Here is a 26,562-nt window from a genome sequence, read left to right as displayed (position 1 = left end):
ACTGGGAACGCTAGGCTCCTAGATGAGGCGTCATCCGAGCTGGGTTTACTTCGCAGCTTAGCAGGCATTACTGCTCTTTGCCTCAAAAGAGGAAACGAACAAATTTCATTTACCCTCAAAATCCGGTTCTCTTCATGCAGGCCCCGAAAATGGGCGCTCCACTCCACGTGTTTACAGAACCCGGTTGCACTCTCAATCCTCTCCCTCGTTCTTATCGTAATCGAACGTTACACTTCTCTTTGATGCAATATACTAGAACAGAAGGTCTGCTCTGCTTCTCAGTACGAGCAGAAGCACCACAGTAAGAGCAGCGCAGAGTTGTTTCTGGGTTTGCTACACGAGGGGGGAGAAATGACTGATGCTCAGGGGAATTCATCATCTTCATCATCATCATCATCAACTCTTTCTTTAGTGGATGATGATGCTGAGGTCAAGGTGTGCCTTTTTATCTGATTTTTTTTCCCCTTTTTATTATCATTTTTTGGTTGGTGATTGCTTTTATTTATTTATTTTTATCTCGGATTACTGGTACTGGCAGACTTGAACAAAAAATTGTTTTTTGTAAGGCCAAACATGCTAAAGCTTCTTGAGCAGTGTTCTCCTTGATTATTTGTGTTTACATTTGTACCTGTGCACTCCATTTAGCTTTGAATTTCACCTTATTCCATGATCATTTGCGTTTCAACCTTTCAGTATTTTCATAGAGCAAAACCATTCAACAAGTGAGGTGCTTTCTGTTCCTGCAAGGCTCCTAGCACTTTTTAAGATCTTGAGGATTCTGAGATCAGGATATTTCCCTTTTCTTGCACATGTACATGCGGTTTCTCACTGTCTTTGGCTTCTTTTTATGCTACATTGCCATATGTTAGATGGGAAGGTTTTTGTTCTGCTGGAGCAGACCAAATGGCTTGTGTTTGATTGCTAGATTTAAAGTACAGAGTGCGCGCTCTCCTTTTTATGGAATAAAGCATGGATTCATGAATCGGACAAATAATTGAAATAGAAAGTAGGAATTACAGTAACTGCGACATATAGTAACCGTGACATACACGTGTTCTATCTATGATCTACTGGCTCCTTTTGTCTGATTGAATGTTACCGGTCAGATCTACTTGTTTCCTTGTGGAAACAACATTCGTAACTTTTTTCATCCCATCTACGGTTTAATGCCGTTAAATTTTTTAGCTAAAAAGGAAAGTGTATTCTTGTTGTCGAAGCGATTATCGCCGCAGCATTAAATGATGGAGGGAGCTGTACTTTGGTTATACGGGTTATAGTTGTATATGTTTCATCTTGGTTTGTCTCAAAGAGGGTATGAATTGAATATCTGCTCCAGTGCTCCATAGTTAACGAGCATTCAGGATACCTCTTAAGTTCTGATACGCACCACAGCATTCTCTTCTATGTGCTCATGCAATTTCATTTTGTCACATTTGCTAGCTTCTCAAGCAGCAAACTCACTAAGTGGCTGCTAATATCATGCCTGATTTTTGCATGAGACTAAGCGGTTTCTGACTTCTTCCTTGATACCTTAAACCCTTCGAACTAGTTAAACTAAGCATGAACCATATCCCAAGTTTTCTCTGTAGCTGTTAGAGCAGGATGGTCAAGTTTGGCAATGAGGCCATAGGAGAAATAACTCCAATAAACTTGATACTGCTTTATAATTATAGTTCTACACCAGTAGAATGTTAAAGAGCAAGTTCAGAATTTTAGCTGCTGAAATCTCCTTTATTCAATAAGAATTTAGCTTATGTGATTGCTAATGCTTTGAATAATTGGAAAACTTAGCTTGCCAGCATGAGAAAATTAGAATCTAAATCTAACTGGGAAATATAAATTGCATTGCATATAAATAATAGCGTAGACACTATAGACCGGTTGACATTTGGACACTAAACTGACAGAGGAACAAGCATTTCGGATGAACACATTTAATTGTTTATCTGAGAATCTGGAATTGGGAATACAGTTAATGATAAGAAAATATTGAAAGCTAAAAGAAAAGGCTAATATGGAAAAGCTATTGAACTTATAATGAGGCTGATAGAAACAGAAAACCTGGAAGGAAATGAAGTAAGCCCCGGGACGAACAAGTAGCTTTGGATACGCGATGATCATTTTTGACATGAGACCCGTAAAATAAGAGATACTATCATCTGAACCTCTAGATAACTCAGACAAATCACCTACATTAGCCATCTCAGGTGGAGTAAGATGGGAATCGGTATCTAACAACCATACAGAAGCAGCAAATCCTTTGGACTAGAAGGTGAAAGTTCAAATATTTGGCTGAGACACTCTTCTCTGGAAAGAATATCTTCTCTACATCTCCAATTACAATCTTAGTACTCCATTAATGGTGATATAAATTACAGGGCAAGCATACCATGATTACAAACTGTATTCATTGCAAAACAAGACGTTGAAAAAATAATAAGTGTTGTTCGATGTGAATATACATAGACATGAGATGTAGGTTAGTTCTATTAAAATTTTTAGGGAGAATGTGTTCTCTTGGGTGCCAAGTGGGGATAATACATGGTACTGCATTGAGGCTTGGTTAACGGCATCCTTACTCTATCCGAGCAAACAACAGGGTATAACATTGGTAAACACATATAACAAGCGTAAACTGTCTTCTTGTGTCATTGGCATTGCACTTGCACATGCATTCCGATGTTGCCTTCTGTTCATCTAATTTGCCGTCACAATTTTCTTTCCTTGATTGGAATATCATGCAATGATTTGGTCCTTCAACTTATATTCTTGATTAACTTTTCATATGGGACCTGATAATGGAATATTAAAAGGACATTATATCCTCAATTATTCATGCGAAAGCCTAACTATTGGGAAAGTTTTCTTTCCCAATTATGAACTTTAAAGGAAACTATCCTACTCTAATAATTCTCAGGCAATTGTAACTTTGTGATTTGCAAACATTCATGCATGCTTTGGCCACATTAATATAATTTACTTCTTTTATACTTCCATTTGAAAGAGTTGTATCAATAGCAAGAATCGAAGGAAATGTCAGGATGCATATTCATACTTCAATCAATTCACGGTAACAAATCTCTTTTGTTGAATTTCATTAGGATTACACCAGTCCAGAAACGGGAGAAGTATTCTTCCATGAGGAGGAAAAAGGAGGAGACGAAGAAGGAGAAGAAGGAGAAGGAAAAGAAGAAGAAGAAGAAGGAAAAGAAGAAGATGAAGATGAAGATGAAGAGGAAGAGGAAATGGATGAAGATGAGAAAGAGGAAGCAAAACTGAATTCTGCAGCTGCAAAAGCAGACAATCCATTCCAGGTTTTTGATAACAAACCTGCTGATTTTTCTCTTGGTAAACTGATTCTATTGTTTACAAAGTCAGGTCGTTTGTATGTCAAGTTCATATTTCCACATTCATCACTGAGTTTATCTTTTGCGATATAGAGATCTTCTTATTTGACATCTTGTAATGCCCCATCATAGAAAATTGCTTCATCGATATAACAACTACAGATCAACATGAGTCGGCGATAGCATTGCATAGTCACATAGACAGCTGTTTCAATTCTTGAATGACCACAACTATGCGTGTGCATCTGGATATACAAGTGAATGGAGGTGTCTTTGATATGCAGTGTGTTACCTTCCATGAACTGTAAACTTGAATATTTGCATCCTAGCTGGTGTCATGCCCAAATGAAATTTGTGGAATTAACATGCCCATCTTATTTATGCACAACTATAATCAGCACCACCTACCCAAAGGCAACAAAATTTTCCTGAGTAGAGGTATAGGATAACAACAACATCGATGCCCTGGGATACAAATGTCTGTCATTTCCTGCTAAATGGGTTGTAATTTCGGTCAATCCTGTTTCTTATCTTTGTTTCCTCATAATTCCATCCTTTTCAGGAATCAACTTGTCCGTGGATGATATATTCAAGGCAAGAAGAAATAAGGAGAATTTTACAGGCATTGAGAGGACAACCAGAAGAAAATCCGAATAAAAGATGCACTCGTTGTAAAGCAATGGGACATGTTTGTGTGGACTGCCCCCTGCCAATTCGCTACAAACCTCGGGCAAGTTTATGCACGGATTGTTATTTATCTCTCATTTTCATTGTCTTTCCACCATCTTGTTTTTAAAACATCAGATGCAGGGGTATGTAACTCGGGAAAACCCTTTGCAGCCAAATCAGGCACCCTCTCCTGGACCGGGAAAAGCAACAAATCCATCCATGGCTGCATGTGCTGGTTCAAGTTCTCAAGTAAGCACTACTTTTACCCCCAACCCTTGTTTAAGGAACTTTTATCAATATTGACTTCTCCTTGGTCTAACTTTTCTTTCACTTTCCCCCATGTTTGTTGGATTTAATCGTTCAGAGAGTTGATCCTGAGACTGTGGTTCCATCCGTTTCAATTGGAAGTGCTAGCCAACTTGGGAAAAGGAAATCTGAATCAAGAGGCGACATGGGCTCTCCAACTAGAAAGCTCTGAGATGCTGTTGTTAATATATTGTCCTTGTGTGGTTTAACATTTGATGGCTTTGAGCTCCTTCCATAGCCAGAAAGGTTTCTTTTTATTTTGATATTGAAGCAGGACTTCCTTCTCTCTGTCCTAAATGGATGTTAAGAACCTGGACTATTAGGCTAAATATGGCAAGTGAACGAGATGGAACTATTAGTGTTTCTTTTTTACATGAGTCTGGACATTATCTGGTTAGAGACTAAATAGCCAATTCCTCATGTAGAATATATCGAAGACTAGGCATGGAGAAGGAAGAAAAATAGATGGAAGAGTAGGTTGATCCCAAAACTTGATTGCTTGAGACTGCCTGGAAGATTATTATCACCTGGAACATTAGTCAAGTAGGACAAGAGGTTATCATTAGCCTAGTGTCCCCAAACAAGGACTTGCAGACAATGATAACTATGGATATCGTTTGGTTGTTGGAACAGTTGACGGAATGCAGTATCTAGAGGAAGATGGTTAGTTTATCTTTCTGCTCTACATGCACTAAATGCAAATTGGCAATGCAGGTACAAGTATGTGTGCGTTTCAATAGCAGCTTCTGTCTCCATAATAAACTCTAAGATGCAGTTCAGTATTTCAACAGTCACAGGAATCTAGTGTGGAGACCTTGGTTTTCACGGCATTCGACCATGTGGGTGGATAATCTTTTGACGTGCATTCATATATCTAGCTCAATCGTGTGATCAATGCATGAGCTATTAGGAAGAGATCCAGATGCAGAAGATACATGACACTCTTGTTCAGTATGCAAAACAATTGTAGTTAAAAGAGCAGTAAGTAATGAGAATATCAATCTCCATTGAGCTTCATAGTTCATGTGAACAAGGATCTATTTCATCCTAGCATATGTGTGATGAGAAATTTTTTATCTTTTCACATGTGATGAAGGAAATCCCAGGCATGGACTTCAACCTTCATCTGCTCATCGAATCAGCATCCTCATGGCTGAAGAAGAAACTCACAGCCTTCTTTAGCACCATGTGATCATTCCCGGAGCCATAAATCTAGTAGTTCTCTCCCAGCGTGCATTTGTCATAGCTATATAAGTCCATCGCCACCATGTCTTGGAAAAGTCTATCGTAGTTGAGTACTGCCGTCGTTATGTCGTCCTTATGTCGTGCTATTTTCCAAGAATCATACTCTTCGAGTGTATTCCGACCCAATTCTATCCTGTCACCAACTTATGACCAGGTTCTCCCTATTGTTGGTTATAACACTCTGAAAAGCGGCCATTGAGAAAGAAGGTGCTTACAGCTCGCTCGCTGTCTACTAAATGAGCCTTTGGGCATCGGAAAGGACCTGTTCAATTTAGTTGGTTTGTTAGGGCAATATATCAATCATGATTGGAACAATTAGGGGGGAACATAATTCTTGAGATCAAAGCAAACTTTCCAATTTGCCAACTTGTGCTGGTAGATGAACATTCGTCAATCACTAGCTAAAGTGATTGGCATCACTTTTCAGATTGGGCGTTGGGATGCTCTCTTGGTTGAAAAGGCGGTGCAGAACTTTAAACGGGAATCAGTAGACTCAGAATGCAGAAAACGACGAGGCTGTGCTACTGTCTATCACTTTTGGATCGCTAGGAACAAAATCATCCAAGATTTTCGGTCTACTTTTTTTATTGACAACGTTGAAAGGTTAGACGCAGACGTAAATCTGAGTCAATATCTGTAAGCAGCAAAGCGCAAGCTCCGCAAATCTAGGTATGCCCAAGAGTCTAAACTTGACAGATAATTAGTAAGTACTTCGGCATTCTAGCAGACTTGACTTCCTGCTTCTGTTTGATCTTCGCGAAACGCTGCTTGCTCATGAAACGAGAAGATAATGACATGATACCTAGCCTTTGGCCATGTTTTGTGATTTAGCTGACGCGAATCGCCTAGTTAGAAAAGGTTAAAGGGACAATCATTTCTGTTTACGTGGCTCGCTCACCAAAAAAAAATTATTTTACTTATTTTAAAGTGTTGGATGACGAGGAGAGAGAGTATTGATTTGAATGATTTTGACAACTTAATATGCCTATGTCGATATGACATCATTTTAAGAGATTATATTAGATATTAATATGAATAATAAATGTCCATTTATCGCATTAGTGTTCAATTTAGCGTTTTAGTTTGCTACTTACATTGACCTATATCTGAAAATTGAAGTACTTGATTGAAAAATAAAAACGTCTGGCATTAGATTGTATAATAGAAAAAAGTTCAGGCACATGTGATGCCATTATTCAAAAAAAAAAAAAAGGAAGAGAAGGGATATTAATACAATGGCATTTATAATAAGCATTAGGTAATAAAAGAAATATCACAATTGTTCCTGTGAAGTATGGAATTGCTATTATAGAAATTGAAATTTTTCTTTGTAAAGCATAGTTTAAAGTACCCCATGATCACCTGTTACAAAAGGACTTTATAAATAAGAGAATCCAGGATGGGCTCCATCCACCTGAAAGTCACCATTTAGGAATCTGCTACATCACCTAACACCAAAAACAGGAATCAAACAATTGTGGTAAAACTTCGATCCAGTGAAACACTTCGAATATATCAGACACTAGTTAAAATCTCAGTAAACTGCCCAAATATAAAACCTTTTTACTTGTGAGGAATCAAAAGATTATTGTTTTCCTAATTTGCATGTACATAGACCACATTGAATTCATGATCAAGATCTCTAACTAACTTGATTCACACATCGAGTAACACGATATCGGTTGGGTCCTATCCATCTATCTTCCTATTTTTCGGGTAATAGGATTTCAATCTATATCGTCTCCATCCTTCTGTATTTTAATAGGATCGATGCATCTCCCACCAATCAAGCTTATTCATCTCCCCTTGATATCAAGAGGGTTTATTATCCATTCTCTAGGCTCGGACCTACATTGCTTGGCGATTCGGTTTCATTCAACTCTTATTTTTTTTGACATTATTTTGTCCAACCCTATATAGAGCAGTCATCTAAAATATTGAGAATCATGTTGAAAGATTCATCGGACATGGACATTATTGAACACACCCCAATTTGGTATGTATAAATAATTTCCCCAAACCTTCTGGAGTGTTTGCATAAAGATTCCCAAATGTACAATAAACATATAAATTTCTGCCAAATTTTGCTAAATTTGAATATACGTTTTCATTATACCATATGCATAGGAGTTAGAAACACCGAAATTGAAAAACGGTCTTTGTCTGCTGCTGCTTCAGCATTGCTTCATTCATTACGTAATCCCAATACATGCAACCAACTCCCCGAAAACACGGTGCTAACAACTATAGATATGTTATCTCCCCTTTATATAAATATCTCTATCTTATATATCTATTAATTTATGTAATATTGCATAATATTACCTACCAAAAAAATAAATGCAAATGAAATCTTTAAACCAATTGCAGAAAATCTGCCCACATGAATATCAGAATCACATGCTTCGTTGCTGTCTTTTTTTTGCCCCCTTCTTCTCTCTCCCTTTAATATTAATTTTTGTTCCTAGGGTTCAGACCATTGTATTGCAGAATCAGTATGCTCCAATAAGCAGACAAAGAGATAAAAAGGAACAGCGCACAACCGTTTGACGTCAGCTGTTACGTCATCAAACACTATTGGTTTTTACCGTGCGGTAATCAGTCCTTGGAACCCCATCAAACCCTAACCGGGAATTAAACCCTGCAAGTTCATGGACTACAAAGGAATCTGTCCTTTCTGTCTACGTGCATCATGGCCGTACATTACAAAGAAAGATTGAGATTTAACGTGCATCATGGCCGTACACTACAAAGAAAGATTGAGATTCAAATCATCTCTGTCGTCGTCGCCATCTTCTTTTTCTTTTTTCTTCTTATCATCATCGTCTTTTCCTTCGTCCTGTTGTTTACTTTTCGAAGGACCGGCTTGAGCTTCGTGGCTGCTCGAGCCCGGAACGTCGGGAGCACTGGGAGCAGCCGTCGAAGGTGTATACAGAATGGGATCCTGGCTGAAGTCCTCAGGTCGAAATGTGGGGTTCCACGCAGATTCTTTCGATCTGAGGAGATCTTCCTCGGCTTTCCTCCGGTCCTCCCGCGACTTCTCGGATTCCTCCTGGGACGGTAGGCCGCTGCCTCGGAGACGGTCGCGCGCTTCCCGCGTGCTTCGGATGAGGGCGAAGAACTTCTCCATCTTCTCCTCTTCGCTCTCTTCTTCTTCTGCCGCCGGTTCTTTGTCAAGCTTCCGCTTCTTTCTGTCTCCATCCATTCTGCTTTCTGGCTCGCGATAGAGGTGGGGGACAGGGATTTTGAAGATGGGTGATGGTGGCTTTTGGGAGAGAGTGGGGGCACTGGGGAGAGAGAGAGAGAGAGAGAGAGAGAGAGAGAATGTAGGAGAAGGGATGAGGGAGAAGAGAAGATAATATAGATGGTGAGGAGAGTTACTGCCGCCCTTTTTCCCTGTCCATTTTTTTTTTTTTTTTTTTTGGGTCTAACATTTCTATATAAATTGAGTTAGTATGCTTTCTGCTATTACTTTATTTGACAAAAGCCTTGCTCAGCGTGTGATATGACATATGCAAAACTTTATTTTGTTTATGGAGTAATAGGTACGCTTGAGTCAAATTTCCTTCACATTGAGGAAAGCACAAACCGAAATTCATAAATATTTATTGCTAAAAATAAGTTAGTCTTTAGTGTGTCACCCAAGAGTGAGCATGATCTGAGTTTGGCCAATCTAGTATCTAACTCAATGACCAATCTGCATAGCATTGGTCTCCAATTGTTTGGATCGATGACCAACCCCTTTTAGCCTAAAAATTGAGAACTGGATAGACCCAATGTTCTAGTCTAGTTCCAAGGTCAACTCAAAATTAACCTATTATCTTTTTGTTTCATTTTTTGAAACTATATATCCATCAACAATACGATATTAAACAACCAAACTATTAACACTAGTACATATCAAATATAAATATAAGATAGAGTAACAACAAAAATCTTCATTTTTACCACAAAAAAAAAACAACAAAAATCTTCATTTGCAAACCATAAAATTAAACACATGAAATACAATTAAACCATAAGAAGGTTAGAATATGTAATGAATTATATAACTTCATATCTTATTCATTTTTAAATGATCGCTTTAATTTTTGAACTCCTGAAAACAAAACAAACAACACGCATATTCAATACCTTACAAAAGTTTAAATTAAATATACTATTAGCACAATTGATGGAACATCTCAGCACTTATATTCATTCAACTTAAATGTGTAAACTCTACTCATTGATGGTAATCTCCTCAGCAAGACAAACCTATGTAAAAGAAAAAAAAAGAAACAATTTGTTCATTAGATATATGAAGGAATTAACGGGTAAGAAAAGAAATATGCATGACTTATATGCATGACTTAGAATTATACGCTAGTGAGGCAAGTAAACAAAGGGAAGAGACAAGCAGCAAGCGACGAAAGTGAAGTGGAGGCGAGCAAACAAAGCGAGGCAAGCATAGGGTTTCTATGTTTTTTTCGGTCGAATCAGGGCTAAAATCTACTTTTGAATTTACACAGCAGAACCACATAACAAATAACAAATGCGAAGGCGCTAAGCTTTAGAGTAGACAAAAAATATATATCATATAATTTATCGTATATATAATATATACATGGTTGATTTGGGTTGGAACAATTCTAAAATCTTAGGACCAATGATCAGTCCACATAGTGCATAACATATGTACACTATTAATGAACCAAACACAATATCAATATAACCCTAAATCTCTCCACCAAAAAATCCCATGGAAAACTACTACATGCAACGGAAAATTAACGCAGATCACATATTGTTAGATATAAGGCAAATCGTAATTTGCGACGATCAAATCAAGTTTGAAAAAACAAAATAGAAAACCCATCAATACTTGTTATGTTTCAAATTAAAAATCATGATGATAGGTCTAAGAATCTAATCATCTATGTTCCCAGACCACATATTGTTAGATATAAGGCAAATCGCAATTTGCGACGATCAAACCAAGTTTGAAAAAATAAAAAAAGAAAACCCATCAATATCTGTTACATTTTAAATTAAAAATCATGATGATCGGTCTAAGAATCCAATCATCTGTGGTCCCTCTGATTTTACAACAATCAAGTTCATTTTCTTAAATCAAATCAAATCAAATCCTCACACAACATTTTATTTTACTAGCTCAAAACTTTTTCTAGTAATATAAATCATGCATTGGGATGAGTCAAGAGGATTACTTATCTAAGAAGAACTTCTCTACTTATATATATATATAGAAAGATTTTGACCGTACATGTGGGCAAGTCTTTTTCCATACACCGCTTGATTCGCAAAGAAAAGCGTCGGTGGAAATTTGGTAAAGTTTTTGGCTCCATACTGATGGCGATAGTGGTTGGGAGGAATAATAATTACTATGATAGGCATCGTCACTGCCCTGACGACTGCAGGATGACATTAGACTGAGAACGCCTTTTAGCCTCTTTCTAGCCCTAAATAATATATATTTTAATGCCCATTTGGCCGCAAAAGGTTTTGATTAATCCATTTCTCTGCAAATCATAATAAATCATTTCCTTTCTCTTCCCAATTTTATGTAAAAGCACTAACTTGAGATTGAGTTTCAATTATGATCCAATAAAATTGTTATGAATATATATATATATATATGTGTGTGTGTGTGTGTGTGTGTGTGTGTGTGTGTGTGTGTGTGTGTGTGCGTGCGTGCACACACACATGAAATGATATCTCAAGTCTTTAACAGCATCATTAGATGGAAATTTTACTAGTGGCCGAAATTGTGTACCAATTGATATTCAATGATTTTTTGTGAGACAAAATAAAATTCGGACCAAAGTCGTGATCCGACCTATAGTTTGTGATTTTTTATGTGCACCAGTTTTGAGACCTAACCTAATGTCGATCTTTTATTTTAAGGGAATGGGGCCTTCAATTTTTTTTTTTATTGGACTAAATTTAAAAGAAGAATAGCTAAAAAAAGTGCAAGAGATGCCCGACAGTTGGAATTTTTCCTCTTAATGGCCGGCGCTTTCATTGGGACCCTTCATTGTCAGACAACCATATCAAGATAAATTATGGGATTGCAGTTGATGATAAATAAATAATTTTCAGGATTGGCTCTCTTTTCTTTTCTTTTTTTTCCAAAAGAAAGACCATTATCAAGTTGTTTGCCACGACCTATGTTGTTAATATCGTATTGGACCTCAAGTTATGGGTCAACCTAAATAATAATTTCACGTCGCAGCCTCATCATTAATTTGCTGATTTTTTTTGGTTACTATAAAGTCTTCTTGATATGAAAATGATAAGGACGATATAATTATTTAAATATATGTGCTTTCTTACTTTTGGGTGGAGAAGAATGTGTAAAGCATTTGTTGATGTGAGATGATGAACAAGGGGGAATGGATTTTGATTTTGACGAGGGACGAGTACAGGCAATCTTCTTCTTCTTCCTTTTTTTATCCTTTGGGTCTTGTGAAAGCTAATGTACATTTCCTTTGGGTCTTGCAAAAGCTAATGTACATTAGGATTACGTGACAATGAGAGATTTTGCATGACATAGAAAGTACAGCTCGAGCTCGGCTCCTCAATCAAGTACTAAAGCCCAACTAATCACCTAATCTTCAACCGCTATAGCCCGAGCAGGAGCTCTTGATCTATTTGAGTATCTTGTTCGGTCAAGTTCGGGTGTGAACTCATCGATGCTCAACTCGATTGTTGTCTGAGCTTAATCAACCTTCTAGCTACATCTTAGAATGAATTTAATAATTATAAATTCAAACATAAAAAATCAAGTTATGTCTAGGAGAAGCATTTGAGTTTGTTTAGGCAAAACTCATGATCGAGCTCAATGGCAACCTAATTATTAACAACCGGGTCAGGGCGATTTCGAGCGTCTCCATTTTCTATCCGGATAGAGCACGAGTAGGAGATTTAATACTTCATCATAGCCCCATCGAATTTCGACCATCGAGCATGGGGTCGAGTTGGACTCGACCTCAGCATTAACTTGCTCGACTCAACTCAGCTCGATTGACCCACAAAAAGCCCCTGTCGTTTCGAATTCAGATTTTACTGCCAGTGCCATTGCGGAGAATTATTGAAGCACGACCTCGGATCCTCTTGGAAATGAACTGGAAAGGACATGCTGGACAGCCAAACAAAGAAAGCCTATGAAAACAACTCAAACTCACGTGGGTCATCAGGGCCCACTGGTAAAGTTACAAAACTCCTCGAGTATAATATATATATCATAGAGATCTCCAAAATCATTACAAAATTCAAAGTACAACTGCAAAGATCTGTAAAAGACATTCATCACAATGGAGAAGCAGATACGGATGTCACCTCACAGGCTGCGAGCACCAACTCAATCAAAGATTAGTGGCAAAGCGAAACCAATTCAAACCGTAGCAGGAGGTCCGCCTCTTTTGGATCGGTTTAGATTTGGTTTGAGAAAACGTTGATAAACTTAGTATCTATTTGTTTAGAGGAAAACTATTTCTGAAAAATCATTTTCGACTTTTCAATATTTGGATGATGAAAAGTTAATCCATCTATTAAAAACGTTCTCCATGAATTGAAAACAACAAGAAGCTTAGATTATGGATGATGACTTCCTATTCTGGTTAAAAGAAAATTACTTTTGCTAACCACCAAACGAATGAAAATTAATCATTTTTCTTAAATATAATTTCCATGAAAAATATTTTCCTTTATTATGAAATTTTCATTTATTTGGTGTTTTAAGGAAAGCCATCTTTTTCTTATCAAAAGAGGAGGTGCATTTCCCCCCTATCTAAGCTTGTTGCTTTCAATCAATGAAAAACGTTTTCCATACGTCAATTGGCTTTTCGTCATGCAAATATCAAAAAGAAATTTCTTGAAAAGAATTTTCCTTTAAACAAATGGGCTTAGATCAGGTTTGAAGCTTCTTCTCGAAAATGATAGTTGACAGGTCATTGATACTTGTTTTGGGCCAATAATTTGTTGGGTTCATTTGTGACTTATCCCAGGAAAGGAAAGGCCACCCTCAAAGGGGTCGAGTGCAGAATGGAAACAGATGATTTTGAGAATCATTCCATGAACATCCTTCCAGTCAAATTTCATGCAAAATGAAGCACAAAATGATGTGCGAGCGCATAAAGATGAATCTTGTTTGAGGATATGACAAGACAACCTCGTTTAAGCTTGTTTGGACTTCGGATGCTTTGGTGAGGCGAATCAATTAGGGAACGGAGATTCGGGTTCAGAGGGACAAGAGAAGACCTAAAGATATGCTGAAGTAGGTGATAAAGAAATACACGAATCGCCTAGAGCTCACAGAAGACTCAAGCACGATGATGTGAACGGACGTGTACAGCCAGCCCCGTTTATTAGGAAAAGGCTTGGATTGTTGCCGTCGTGTTGTTATTGCCATCATTAACGACCTCAACAAACAATGTCAGAAATTGTTCATCTTGTGGCGTAGCATTTACTACTAAGAAGAGTAACGACATTACCTACAAACCACCATCCACCCACCCCTGCACCTCAACCATATGGTGTACATGACATTCACAAGCAACCTTCCACTTCAATGCGACACGGCTACTTCACTAACGATCTAGTTGTAAGAGAAACATACGGCACAACGTCACGGCCTAGGAAACAACACATCCCAAAGGTTTTATGAACGAAGGACCATGACTAATTTATAAAGAACCAGCGGACCATAAAGTTTCAAAATCCTAGGTTTTCTTTAAAGTTCAAAATCCTAGGTTATGTATTCTAGACTACTCTTATGAATGGGCAATATTGTAAACGCACATTCCTATAATAAATGTGGATTCTTGGTAAATGATGAGATGCAATCTCCACTGTTAGATTAAGTAGATATATATATGACTATAGTTGAGCATGTAATATATAAAAGGGTCTCCTTCGCCCAATTGTAAGCATGAATGTTTACTTACGCTGAATAAAATTTCCAGAGCTTAATATATAAAGGGGTCTCACAAGCAATGAAATTTCCAAAGCTTCTCTGTCTAAAGTTTCTCTCTCTACCATCCTTGTGAGCGTGAAAGTTTACTTACTTGAGTCATAAGGCAACCCTTAGTGCTTTAGTGCAATGATCTAAATACAAGAGAAAAAACTACTCACAATTCTTAATCAACAAAAAGGAATCCTAAATTTTCCCAGCAAATCCGGACCTTGAATGATTTCTTTTGGCTCACACAACTCAAGTTGAGCAATATAATGTCATTCAGCGGTACATGTCGACAAAAACTTATTTAGAATTTATAAGTTGAGCAATTTAACGTGATTCAGCAGTATATGTTGACAAAAACTTATATAAAAGTTATACTTGTCTAACCCTGCCCCTAAGCATTAAAGAATATATATACCATAAGTGACATCAGATCCAGGCAATGTGTTCAATACGAGTAAGCTCCGCCAACAATTTACTTGACAATGGCAAATCTGGACTTGTATTGAGATCCGGGATCTCAATATTCAAGCTAGGCTTTTTAAGAGTTAACTTATTAATAAAATGATCTCATTTGAAAAGAACTGCTTAACCTCCTACAAATGAGAGATGGGACAGCTAATTAGAGCTATATAAATGTGGGATGTCACCGTACATTCTCATCAATACAAATGTATGCTGCATTACGCCATAAACTTCACATCAAGCAAATGAGACCCAAAGTCATGCAACTCATGTTTCATGAACATTCAAAACCTAATGAGACTTCTCACTTACATTCACTTACATTTGGAGTCAATAAAGATGCCAAAGATTTGCAACAGGCACCAATTTTTCACTATCCAATTCAACAGGTTGTACTTCCACATTTTGAAGACTGATCCATGCACAAGCTGCAGTTGGCTCAACAGATATATCTCATTTTTTCAAATTTGTATTTTCATGCACAAGCTTGGTCACGTCTCCATGAGTTGGGATAAGATGTCAACCCATAACTTATGAGAAGTCCTACTTGCAAAAGTGCATATGTTTAGTTCACCATCTCCTACTTCCATGGACTATTCATTTTCATTATTGCTCTCAGCCTTTTTAGCAGAGGTTTAGATGGTTCATTGACCAGTAAGCAAACCACATGCTGAAAAGCAACATAAGGAACTCACCATTCCACTGCACCAAAAAATGACAAGCAGCTACATGCTCCAAGAACAGTAGGAGACAATTACCTAGCATTGCTACATGCTACAAAGAGACTTTTCAGCTCATGACTGAACAAGAATGACTAACCTTTTAACTCACTTTAAAGATGATGCATCAATTTCTTGCTACATCTATCCCCAATACTTCAGATGAAACGACATGCTTATCCCCAGTCAATGAAAGGCAAAGATGGATATCCACCCTCAGGTGGAGGCTTTAGGGAAGGAGGGAGATTCCCCCAGGCAGTGGCTGTGCCCGTACCATCTGCCACCACCACATTACCTGGCAATGGAGAAATCCATAGAAATAAGCACTGAAAGAACACAAAGGAAGAGCGCACAGTTTCGAAACATAGAAAAATATTGATTACCAGATTCATGCATGATACTAATAGATGCCTGTTTGGAAAAATTCTAGCCTGTCAGATATGCTCTCTTTCCCAGTAAAATGAAGGATTCATCAGTAGAAAGCTTTGAAAAGCATACACTTTACCACTTTTATTTATGATTTCTAGCAAATTTTTTCTAGGCCACGGACCAATCAGACTTCCATTTCGTGCTCCATCTATGATACAAACAATTTCCACAAGCAAAGCTTTGAAATCTATGTATGTACACTTGAATTCGAAAACGCGCACATCTCAGATTCATTCTCTTTCTTTCACGGGCAATATTTAATACAACAATCCAAAACAGGCAAGCCAGAACAAAATTCTCATCGAGATTACCTTGCAAAGAGGTGCCCCCGACTAGATGACTTCCCGGGATCACCGTCGACTGAGCATTACCTGCGCCACCAACCCGAACATATTACCAATAATTGAGTAAGGTGAAACCAAACAAAATAAAAATAAATAAATTCCCTTAACAGCATAAAAGAAACAGGACACAAGTGAACCCACCGCCGGCGGTCCGCGGAGCCGGAGACGAAACGCTCTTGGGGTGGAAGTACTTGCACGAATCCCCGTACTGACAGAAACCCTGTTGGAAACCGAGACTCAATAAGCAGAGCCCACGAACGGTTCATTCATCAAACACGTCGTGGACAACACGCAATCGGGGGCCGAAACGAGACCCGTTTGACCCAATGAACCGAGGGAGGGTACCGGAGGCCCTACCGTGTTGACGAAGCGGTTGCAGACTCCCCTGACGTAGCCCTCGGCGTAGGCCTGGTTGGGTTCTGCGATGGGTTAGCGAGATGGGTCAACGACCGACCATCGATCTGCGGAGGTACAGAGAGAGACGGAGGAAGGGAGGGAGTTTACCGTGGTGGAGGGAGTCGAACCAGAGAGCTTTGGCGCGGAGGTGGGAGAGGCCCTGGAGATGGCGCTTGCGGGCGCCGGGGGTGTCCTGGAATTGCTTGTCGCAGTAGTCGCAGTAGTACTTCCCAGCGGCATCCTTCTCTCTCTCTCTCCCGTTTCCCTTCAAAAAAAGTGAGACTCCCTGTTTTTAATCCCTGAACCCGTGCCTTAAAAAACAAATTGATACACCAGTAATAAATTTACCTCAAATTATTTTTTTTTACTATTAAAACTCTCAAATTGGTATATTTTTTGACAAATTTACTTCAAACTAATACACTTATCATAAATTTATCTTCGGCTAATTTTCGTTAAATTTTATTATTAAATTATTAAGTTAAATGACACGTGAATCGACTGATATATCAATTTAAGATTTTACACTCCGTTTGTCACAGTTTACAATTTTGTGATTTTTTTGTGGTATTAATCCTATTTAGCAAATGGTGTATTTGTTATAAATTTACCAGTTTTGGATTTTTTGCGATCGAATAAATTAGTTTAGGGTAGACCAACTTAAGATTTTTATGGTCAATTGAGGTAAATTTATTATAAGTGTATCGGTTTAAAATTTTTCATAATCAAAAAAATAGTTTGTGGTATTCTTACCTTTTACCAAAAAAAAAAAAAATAGTTTTGAGTAAATTTATCACAAATGCATATAGTTTTGAGGTTTTTCGGGACATTAACCTTTTTGAAATCAGGCCCTTCAATTTGTGTTATCTTTTGTAATTTAAACCCTTCTTGTTTGGAAATTTTTCAATGGAGCCCTTGGATTTTTTAATCCATTGCTCATAATTTGGTCGTGTCTTGAATTATTTCTGTCTCCGACATCTCTCCTTGTCTTTGGCCGGTGGCGTTGGTCTTCAATTTGCCGCATTTGAAGTTGAAGGGGCTTAACTAGAAAAGTTAACGCGAATTCAAAGACAGAGAGTTGGACTCCTACCTAGAATTACAGGTCTTTGAATCGGTTCGATGTTGTACTTCTGAAAGTTCGAGCCGACGTTAGTCCGCCAATCTATCTTAATGCTGTCTGAGCAAACAAATGGACAGTGTAAAAATTCAATTACAATGAAAATAGGTCCGAACGAAGTTGGGAGCCATTGAATAAAATTTCCAGATCGCCTCTGCTTGTGGAAATGGCTCGCGATGTCATTGCTGTGATCGCGGTGGTGGTGCTTGTGCTCATGGGGCGATGGCTATGATGGTTATGCTCCCGGTGCAGGGTTGGCACGGCGGTGTGGCATCATGGCGGGGCTCGCTTGCTCTCTTTTTATAAGCAGCTCCTCTCCCTTGCCGTCTTGCGCTTTTTATCGTTAGAATGAATTTCAATTTGGATTATGGAAACCCCAATCTTAGGACTACTTATTTTCTTCCCTTTCAAACTTTTTTTGCAATATTATTGCCACATCAATAATACCTAACTACACAAATTAAGAGTTCAAAGATCCGATTGCATGTTCCACTTATAATAAAAGACCTAAAAAATACATTATCATCTTACTCTAGAGATTAGCAAAGTCAATTAAATACACTACATTGAAATTCAATCCAAAATCCAAATTACACTCACATTTATTTCACAAAAAATGAATTATAAATCTATACTTATTTCTTAATAAATGAATGATTTAAAATTATTATTTTAAAATTAATTGCTTGCACCACTTAATTTTTTTTTTTTTTTGTCATTCCTACTCTAATTCTTACTCTAACACTTAACTCAGGTTTTTGCCTTGTTTTTGCCTTGCCTCCTTGCAGGGCATGAAAATCGAAACCCACTCCTAAATTGAAATCGTCCACACCCCAATCCCCCTTTCTCCCCTGAGAAAATGAGGATTTGAACTCTTAACCTCCCCCTTCAAAGTTGGAAATATGGCCACTGGAGCGAACCCCTAATGGTTACCACTTAGAAAGTGTAACCATTTAGAAAGTTAACGGCCAATAAATAATTTCCGTCCACAAAAATATTTAAACAAATAGCATCGTTAATAATAGAAACATTTTCTGTTAAATAGTTATTTCAAGTGATACTGATAATTATTTTTAGAGATTTTTATTTAAATTATTCATTTTCTGCAAACCGCTCCTTGTGAGTGGAAAATAGAATATCGGGAGCACAACAGGTAATCTCACTCACTGTCATTCAAGATTACAAATAGCCACATAGGTCATGACTCGTAGCTGACAGTTAAATAGACAACAGTAGGTGATGCACAGAACAAGATACAAGGAAGTAGACAATAAATCGGAAGTGGCGACGAGGGAACCATCGTGACTAACATATAAGAAATAACACTAGCTGGTTTTTTCGTTACATTCTTAAAACATCATCGAGCACTACAACCCAAGAAACGGACACTGCTTCCTCGCGTGTTCCGGGACCAGTTTCAACTGGACTTCCGCCGGGATATTCTTCAATTCTGATTAACGACAGGAAACGAGCGTTTAATGCAAGATCAGTTAACTTCCAAAGAGTGATGGTGGAAAAACATGACATGATGAAGTGCATGCGGGGATTGAGTTTGTACCGTGAGCCTTAAAATTGAAAAGAGGTGGCAGGAACCGTCCATTTGGCAGCCGAGTGTTGGGATCGCGTAGCTCGTTGAAGAAGGGATGCGTCAAAGCATCAAGCTGCAAAATGGATGTAGGATAAACATTGGTTCGAATCTCAGTCCAGAGTTTCTACGTGCAAGTTACAAGGATGCCCGGAAAAATTTTAACCACAGGTGCAGAGTCTCTCCAAGCCACGACTTCATACTCACCCATCAAGCAAATGACATGAATACTAATAAAAAGGCCATTCATGCAGTTACATAGCCACAAGTGACAAGATATAGCCTAAGTTACAATCAATGGAAGGGGGAAAATCAAATACCGCAATTATCAGAACCATCTAAATATGACAGCAGGTAAAACTTACAGGAGAGTTGTTTGGGTGTTATTAAAAAGTTTGCTGATGAACAATATGGCCAAGAAAAACCATGAAGCAAGATGGAAGGTAGAAATTGCTTTAAATTGTAGCTACCAAAGGCCATATATCTCTTGATAATGTCCAATTAAAATTGATAGTCAGAAACATACAGAAACAGCTGCAAATATAGGTATTTCAAGGCAGTGCCTTAGTGACAAACCTGTTGGATGGTTTGCTGGAATTGGTTATGATTGGATCATATTTTCATAAATGACGCAACAATGAGTGGTAACATTGATTTACAAGAACATTAGAAAACTCTTGAACTAGCAGAAGCTAGTTTGAGGAAACAAACACTACAGGGAAGAGACCAAATTGAAGCAATCAAACTCGCAGTCAAGTTAGGACACAACTTGAGGCTATCAATGCCAGCTCACAGTCAAGCTTCTGTTTATTCATGTTTCTTTTCCCCAACATTCATGAGTCACACGACCAGAAGAAGAAAAATGAATCCAAGTATACAAAATCCCACTTCTTATACAATATTACCCAAGGGGCAGGCAGATGGTCAATCATCCATGAGATGTAATAAGAGGAAATCCTTCAAATGCAAAAGTATAAGGCACAGAATAATATCAACCAATGCACTAAGTTAAAGAGCAGATTCATAAGTCAACAAATAGAAACTTCACTCACAGCTGAGCATCGCAGATTGGGAGAATATTGCAGCAATCTTGAAACTAAATCTACAGCTTCGGGGGGCATTCGCTTGTGGAATATCTGATAGGAAAAAGAAAAGGATAATTAGTAACAAGAGGGAACTAGCCACTACTCCTGCCAACCAACACCTATCCATGTGCAAAGAGCACAAGATCCATCTATTCTGCCCCAGTACCTTGTGCCATGGGTGCGCTTTTATCTGAGGGAATTTAAACTCTGTGTAATTGGGGTTCATGCATTTAATTTCCTCCCTGGTTGGAGTGCCCAAAATCTGCAAACCAAACCAGTTAATTAGAAGTGCACAGAAGGTGGCATAAGAAAATGGACTAACATGTGTTCATTATGAGAGGTTTCTACCATGAAATGAACTAACAGAATTAAATCCCTAGGCTAACTAAAAATCACACTTACTTTGATAATCTCCACCAGCTGGTCGACCCCGCTCTCACCAGGAAAGAGAGGCTGAAACAAAAGTTCACGCATTTCGGATTACAATACACTAAAAATTAGTACCATACTGAGGCTTCTCCAGTGCATGCCATGCATGCATTTGTAGTTCATTGGGCCAATGAACCAACTATGTTTAGTTGCAGAAGAGCCCTTTTAATTCAGCAATTCCTTAGTTTTCTTACATAAGGTGACAGAAGCAAAGCCAAATGGGAATGTTCCCCTTTTTCCAACATAATCCTAAACATGCTATTCATTTGATATGATAGAAAATGCACCTCTTATTCATATTTGTTGATTAATTTGCAAGGTTTGTGAAAAAATACAAAAATAACTGAAACTTTGCATTTGATTATATTTATCATTCGTTTAACATTAAATTTATGCTCAAAAAGAAATTTTCATAAGTAGTAACATTTTGCTCGAACGTTAAACCAAAATAATATTATGCATTTGACGATTGGACATTTACCAAAATAAAAAGAGGGGATCACAATGTTATAATGTATATGTTCCTACTGAAATTTAGAATTCCTTTAGATACTCTTCTAAACAAAAAAGAACAATGAATCTATACTTTATTTGAATAGACATAAGTAGTTACATAATTAATGGAAGGCTGACTGATGACTCATGCTCTCTCTCTTTAGAAAGTCACTATATAATAGGCCGGTGTTTCATGCATTCCCTGAATCACAAATATTGAATATTAGGGGTAGATTTTATGGGAGTTCTTATTTATAACAAACTCAATGACCAACCATAGTAAAAACCAAACTACTGTGATTTTTCAATTAATCAAGAACAACATAAGATATTATGTCTTCCAAGACAACTTGAGGGTTCGTGCTAGTTTTTCCATAAAAGCAAGAAAGAATCCCAAGTCCAACAAGTCAAGTAGCATACCTGTCCAAGCAGCAGCTCCGCCAACACACAGCCAGCAGACCAGATGTCAATAGCTGTAGTATATTCAGTTGCACCAAATATCAGTTCAGGTGCCCTATAATATCTTGAGCAGATGTAGGATATATTTGGCTCCCCTTTAACCTGTCAGTCACCCCGATAAAATTAAGACTCCAAGTCAAAGACATCTTTAAACAAATTTAGTGAGAATATCGACATACCAATACTTTTGCACTTCCAAAATCACATAATTTGACTTGGTGCGTATGAGGATTTACCTGCACAGCAAGTAGAAAGATGAGCTTTATTATCTTCTAAACTATGAACTTTAATATTCTTAGTGAAGCAGATGTTAGTATACTGCAAGAGAACAATCTTCTATCACTTAACCTAGCAGGCCCATGAGGAAGTAATATCAAACCAGGTCCAGCCCTGGAAAATTATATAAAAGTAATCTTCATGTGAATGGAAATGCAAGCTATTCTTCATTTATTAGAAGAAAATGTCATCACTAAAACGGTTCAGCAAGGAAACAATGCAAAAAAGATATTTGGGGAGCGCCTGAAACAAAAAAGCAAGAAAAACGAACTTTGTATGCAGTTTTTAGTCCATCTATGTAATAATTTAGTTTTTTCATTCATATGCACTATATACGAGTATTTTTCGAAAGAAACGAAACGGTATTCTATATAGAAGAATACACAACTAGCCAAATGCAATTTTGCATGGCTTTTGTTCTCAAAGCCTGTTCATAAACCTATTCCTATAAACATATATGAATGAACAGTTAGAAATCCACTTACATCACCCAAAATGACAATTTTGAATCTGACTTTCTTCAAATTATATCCCTCTGGAGTACAAGTATAGAAAAAGAAGAAAATTAAAGCGTACAATGCAAACAGCTTCTCTTCACTAGCCATGAGCTTACCAAGAGATTTTGAGGTTTAATGTCCCGGTGACAAACTCCAATACAACGATGAATGTAAGACAAGGCCCTGAATATCTGCCAGCAGAAATTTCAAGCGACGTTAATTTAGAAATTGCACAATAAAAAAGGGCTAACATAGCCACAGTACTCAGCACTTTAATAAAAAGCATACAGAAATGAGATTACAAAAGAGGAACGAATGTAGCAGTAGCAGAAGAAAGGGGGGAGCTCATTGCACTTCAGAGACTTGCAAAGGGAACAAACATTCTCCTGGGATTTATATTAAAAAGAAAAAAAATCAGAGAAGAAATTAGGTTTAATACCTGATATGTGTAAAGTTTCACATATATTATGGGCATCCTTTGGTTTAACTTGTTATAGTGCTTAATGACACGATGAACAGTCTCTGGCACATACTCAAGTACCAAGTTAAGATACAGTTCATCCTTTTCAGTCTCCGAGAAAAAGCAATGCTTCAATGAGACAACATTTGGGTGGTCAAGAAGACGCATCGTTTGCAACTCCCGATTCTTGTACCTCTTGTCTTGAAGAACCTTCTTTATAGCAACAGTTTCACCAGTTTCCAAGCACTTTGCCTGGATATATTTGGAAAAGACGTAATCAGAACTGCTACAACTGATACATTAATATCACGACACTGTCAAATAAGAAGACAAACCTGAAAAACAACCCCAAAAGACCCTTGTCCAACCACTCGCTCAGCCATGTAACTTATCGTCTGAGTTCAGAGAGAGAATAGTTAGTATATAAGTAGGAACTATGGTGATATCACAATTCTAAGGAACAGTGTTACAAGGCAACTCAACAAAACGCATCCTCATGAATGAAGATTTACAAAAAGTTTAAGACAAATGCTGATATGACAAAATGCAGATAAAAACTGTTATACGGCACATTTAGTATGGTATTTGCAGGAACAATAGAAAAACAGTACGTTATAGGGTCACTCAGCAGAATTTGAGCATTGTTACCCTCTAACAGTCTGTTCCATGAACATTCGCAAAAAGAAGAGTGGAAACCGATAACAGGAAGCACAACACTGAAAAGTTTTTTGAATATTTGATGATAAAGAGTATACAAAAAAAAAAAAAAAAAATAGTTTCTATGTTCTATGGGCAATTCATCAACCATTCCATTTGACAAACACCAAGCGCACATAAAAGAGAAGGAAGAAGATGGAGGAGAGTGGAGGAGCAGGGCCAAGATGTTATAAAATAATATTCCAAATACTACCTGCTTGGGCTGACCATTTCTGCCACCAATAGTTGTTACGATGATGTGACCTGCCTCTGTGCCATTACCGTCAACTACTGTCGTTTCCATTTCCTGATTAAAAGTAAGGATGAGCAGTTGAATATTTGAATGTTCATACTCACAGATGTCAAAAAGGAAAAAAAAGAATGCTCTGTTTCTCAGAATAAGCATGAAAAATGAAGCAGGGAAGACGAACAAGAGTCTCGATTAGTTCCATTACTTACTTTGTCATCCCTGATTTTCATCTCATTCATCTCTTCAGGTAACCTATCAACACCAACACTCTGACCACTAGGTTCCCTCACACTATTAGGTGCGATGCCCACTGAAGCCATCAGATGCACAGGCATCAACACCTAAGCTCACAGTTTCTCCAAGTTGACAAGGTCAATCATTTACCTGCAAAATCAAATCAGGCTGGCAGTACTTAATATACACGAACAGAATACTCATCTACAGCCAATTACAGCATGAGAATCAGAAGGCGCACAGAACAAATCTTTCAATCTCCTATCTCCTAGTAATCTCGACAAACATTTTTGACCAAACCCCAATCAGCAGAAGTGGAAAAAGTACATCACACCTCCACAAACAACAGCTCTAATCTTGATGCTATGCATCTTTCAGGCAAAACATTTCTGACCCAAAGGGTCAGCAGAGCTAAGCTAAACACACCCCATTTTCAAAAAGCCAGAACCCACTCTGCTGCCTGCTACATACCCACAATTCAAGCAAACAACAGAACAAAAAGGGTACTCAACAACACATCGCCACTTCCCCTTCCCTTTTCTCCGCATAACAAGTAGAGAAATAATTTCTAAACCCATCCATGCCCCAAACTATCCACAGCAAAATGCGATAGAAAGATATAATCGGGAAAGTCAAGGCAAGTTTTTTAGCCCACAATTAGGAAAAAGAAAATTCCTCAACAATCCACTTCTGAAAGCAGCAGCTTAACCCATAGCGAAAATCCAGCGCAAGACTCACGCGGGACGAAACGTACCGATCAAAACCCTATTTCCAGAAAAGGAAACGCCATCAAACACCGCAAAAAAGCGAGATCGGGCAAGCAACTAGCAAATCTAAGCGTAACCCCCCAGCAAAAACAAAATCGCATTCGACGCAAAAATAAATAAAATGTACGAACAGAAAACCATCTGGAGACAGAAAAAAAGCCGAATCCGCAAACGGAAAAGGACCAAAATCGCCGGAAATGACACCGAAGCAGGCGCCGGAATCTCCCCAAAACGGCCCCCGACCGGCGGATCCGTCGCGAAGAGGGAAAGAAAAAACCCTACCATCTACGAATCCGAACCCCCTGAAGACCACCCCGACGATCGGAGGCGCAAACGACGAGGGAAGAAAAAGAAACCGACTACCGTCCGGCGAATCTAGAAACCGAGGAGAGCCCTACCGATCGTACGGAGGGGGAGCCCGGGCCCGGCGGCCGCGGCGGCGGCGGCGAATCGGTCGGTCGGCGGCGCGTCGGCTCGGCGGCCGGAGACCCCGGGATGCGTGTAGAGAGAGAAAGTGAGAGGAGAGAGAAAGTGAGGAGAGAGAAAGCGGGTGGTGGTGATGATGGGGGTGGCTTTGTTTTTAGGCGCTGGTTGTCTCTATCAAAGGTTTGGTCTAATTGGGTCCTTTTCTCATTTTCCTTTTTTCTCCTTTTTATTTTCATTTTCTATTTTTTTATTATCTTTTTTCATTTTTTTATTTTATTTGTATTTTTATTATCTTATTTTATTTTATTTTTTTGGGAGGGGGTGTGTGGTGTGCTATGATGCGCTGGTGGCGGTCAAGAGAAGGATAGGAGGAAACTCCCCCCCACCCTCTCCCTCTCTCCAAAATCCAATCATTTAATTTCATGATTTTGTAATTGATATAATGTTAGTGTGAATATATTATGTGGACATGCATAATTGAAAGATGGTGAGTCTATTTTCCTTTTTTTTCCCCTTGTCTCTCTCTTTTTTGGAAAATTTGACATGGAGCTCTATTTTTTTTTTTCTATTTATAATCAAATGTCCATACTGATAATCGTCAGGATCACAATCGAATGTTCGTACTCTTGATCCACACCATTCAAAGACATGATTGGAGAGGGTTTTCGATTGATCGAGATTTAATGACAAATTAGGGCCATGGAGATTTTAAAAGAAGTTTAGTAGTATATAGTATATTTTTTTTTGTCCGAATCAATTAATGAATTTCAATTGTGACGGATTTAATACTCTTGATGGAACATTTTTACGTCAATTGATTCTAAGCTCATTATTCTATTAATGATACGGATAATAAAGTCCTGTCCATCTTAATCAACCTGTGGTTATAAGATGCGACAAATTT

The 26,562-nt window shown here is 38.1% G+C and overlaps 3 protein-coding genes and 1 long non-coding RNA gene across 5 annotated transcripts; 1 reads left to right on the top strand and 3 right to left on the bottom strand.

Moving 5' to 3' along the window:
• Positions 1-2,887: 2,887 nt before the first annotated feature.
• Positions 2,888-4,674, top strand: LOC104431190. The gene is made up of 3 exons (XR_005548613.1): positions 2,888-3,314; positions 3,910-4,265; positions 4,381-4,674. It is a non-coding gene; the product is annotated as an uncharacterized LOC104431190 (long non-coding RNA).
• A 3,639-nt stretch (positions 4,675-8,313) lies between these two features.
• Positions 8,314-8,772, bottom strand: LOC104435023 (protein NIM1-INTERACTING 1-like). Its single transcript, XM_010047854.2, has one exon. The coding sequence runs from the start codon at positions 8,770-8,772 to the stop codon at positions 8,314-8,316; it is 459 nt and encodes a 152-aa protein (XP_010046156.2).
• A 6,369-nt stretch (positions 8,773-15,141) lies between these two features.
• On the bottom strand, positions 15,142-19,201 carry LOC104431204 (zinc finger CCCH domain-containing protein 3). Its single transcript, XM_010043879.3, has 7 exons — positions 19,183-19,201; positions 17,983-18,059; positions 16,991-17,168; positions 16,844-16,905; positions 16,628-16,706; positions 16,454-16,513; positions 15,142-16,008 (listed from the first exon to the last, which is right to left on the bottom strand). Exons 1-7 carry the CDS (start codon positions 19,199-19,201, stop codon positions 15,890-15,892), a joined length of 594 nt encoding a protein of 197 aa, XP_010042181.2. The 3' UTR covers positions 15,142-15,889.
• LOC104431221 (shaggy-related protein kinase alpha) lies at positions 19,138-25,796 on the bottom strand. 2 transcript variants are annotated; one of them, XM_010043890.3, is made up of 13 exons: positions 25,631-25,796; positions 24,441-24,615; positions 24,196-24,288; positions 23,621-23,680; positions 23,265-23,537; positions 22,942-23,016; positions 22,232-22,288; positions 22,014-22,154; positions 21,072-21,122; positions 20,836-20,931; positions 20,637-20,720; positions 19,558-19,660; positions 19,138-19,449 (listed from the first exon to the last, which is right to left on the bottom strand). In XM_010043890.3, the coding sequence occupies exons 2-13, from the start codon at positions 24,564-24,566 to the stop codon at positions 19,367-19,369; spliced, it is 1,242 nt and encodes a 413-aa protein (XP_010042192.2). In that variant the 5' UTR covers positions 24,567-24,615; positions 25,631-25,796; the 3' UTR covers positions 19,138-19,366. The 2 variants fall into 2 exon arrangements, with proteins under 2 accessions (XP_010042192.2, XP_010042197.2); XM_010043895.3 differs by lacking the exon at positions 25,631-25,796 and adding an exon at positions 24,937-25,077.
• Between the last annotated feature and the right edge of the window lie 766 nt (positions 25,797-26,562).

The sequence above is a fragment of the Eucalyptus grandis genome, chromosome 2, assembly GCF_016545825.1.
Source record: "Eucalyptus grandis isolate ANBG69807.140 chromosome 2, ASM1654582v1, whole genome shotgun sequence".
Lineage (NCBI taxonomy): Eukaryota > Viridiplantae > Streptophyta > Magnoliopsida > Myrtales > Myrtaceae > Eucalyptus > Eucalyptus grandis.
Note: the sequence above shows the minus strand (reverse complement) of the source record. Positions and strands in the feature narration are given on the sequence as shown.

Coding starts and splice junctions, on each gene's coding strand:
- LOC104431221 (XM_010043890.3), bottom strand. CDS start 24,566: ATGCCTGTGCATCTGATGGCTTCAGTGGGCATCGCACCTAATAGTGTG. Junction 23,681..24,195: donor GAAATGGTCAGCCCAAGCAG/GTAGTATTTGGA, acceptor CTCTGAACTCAG/ACGATAAGTTACATGGCTGA. Junction 21,123..22,013: donor CGGAGCTGCTGCTTGGACAG/GTATGCTACTTG, acceptor CTTTTGTTTCAG/CCTCTCTTTCCTGGTGAGAG.
- LOC104431204 (XM_010043879.3), bottom strand. Junction 17,169..17,982: donor TCGAACCGATTCAAAGACCT/GTAATTCTAGGT, acceptor GATTAAAAACAG/GGAGTCTCACTTTTTTTGAA. Junction 16,514..16,627: donor GGCTCCGCGGACCGCCGGCG/GTGGGTTCACTT, acceptor TTGGTGGCGCAG/GTAATGCTCAGTCGACGGTG.
- LOC104435023 (XM_010047854.2), bottom strand. CDS start 8,772: ATGGATGGAGACAGAAAGAAGCGGAAGCTTGACAAAGAACCGGCGGCA.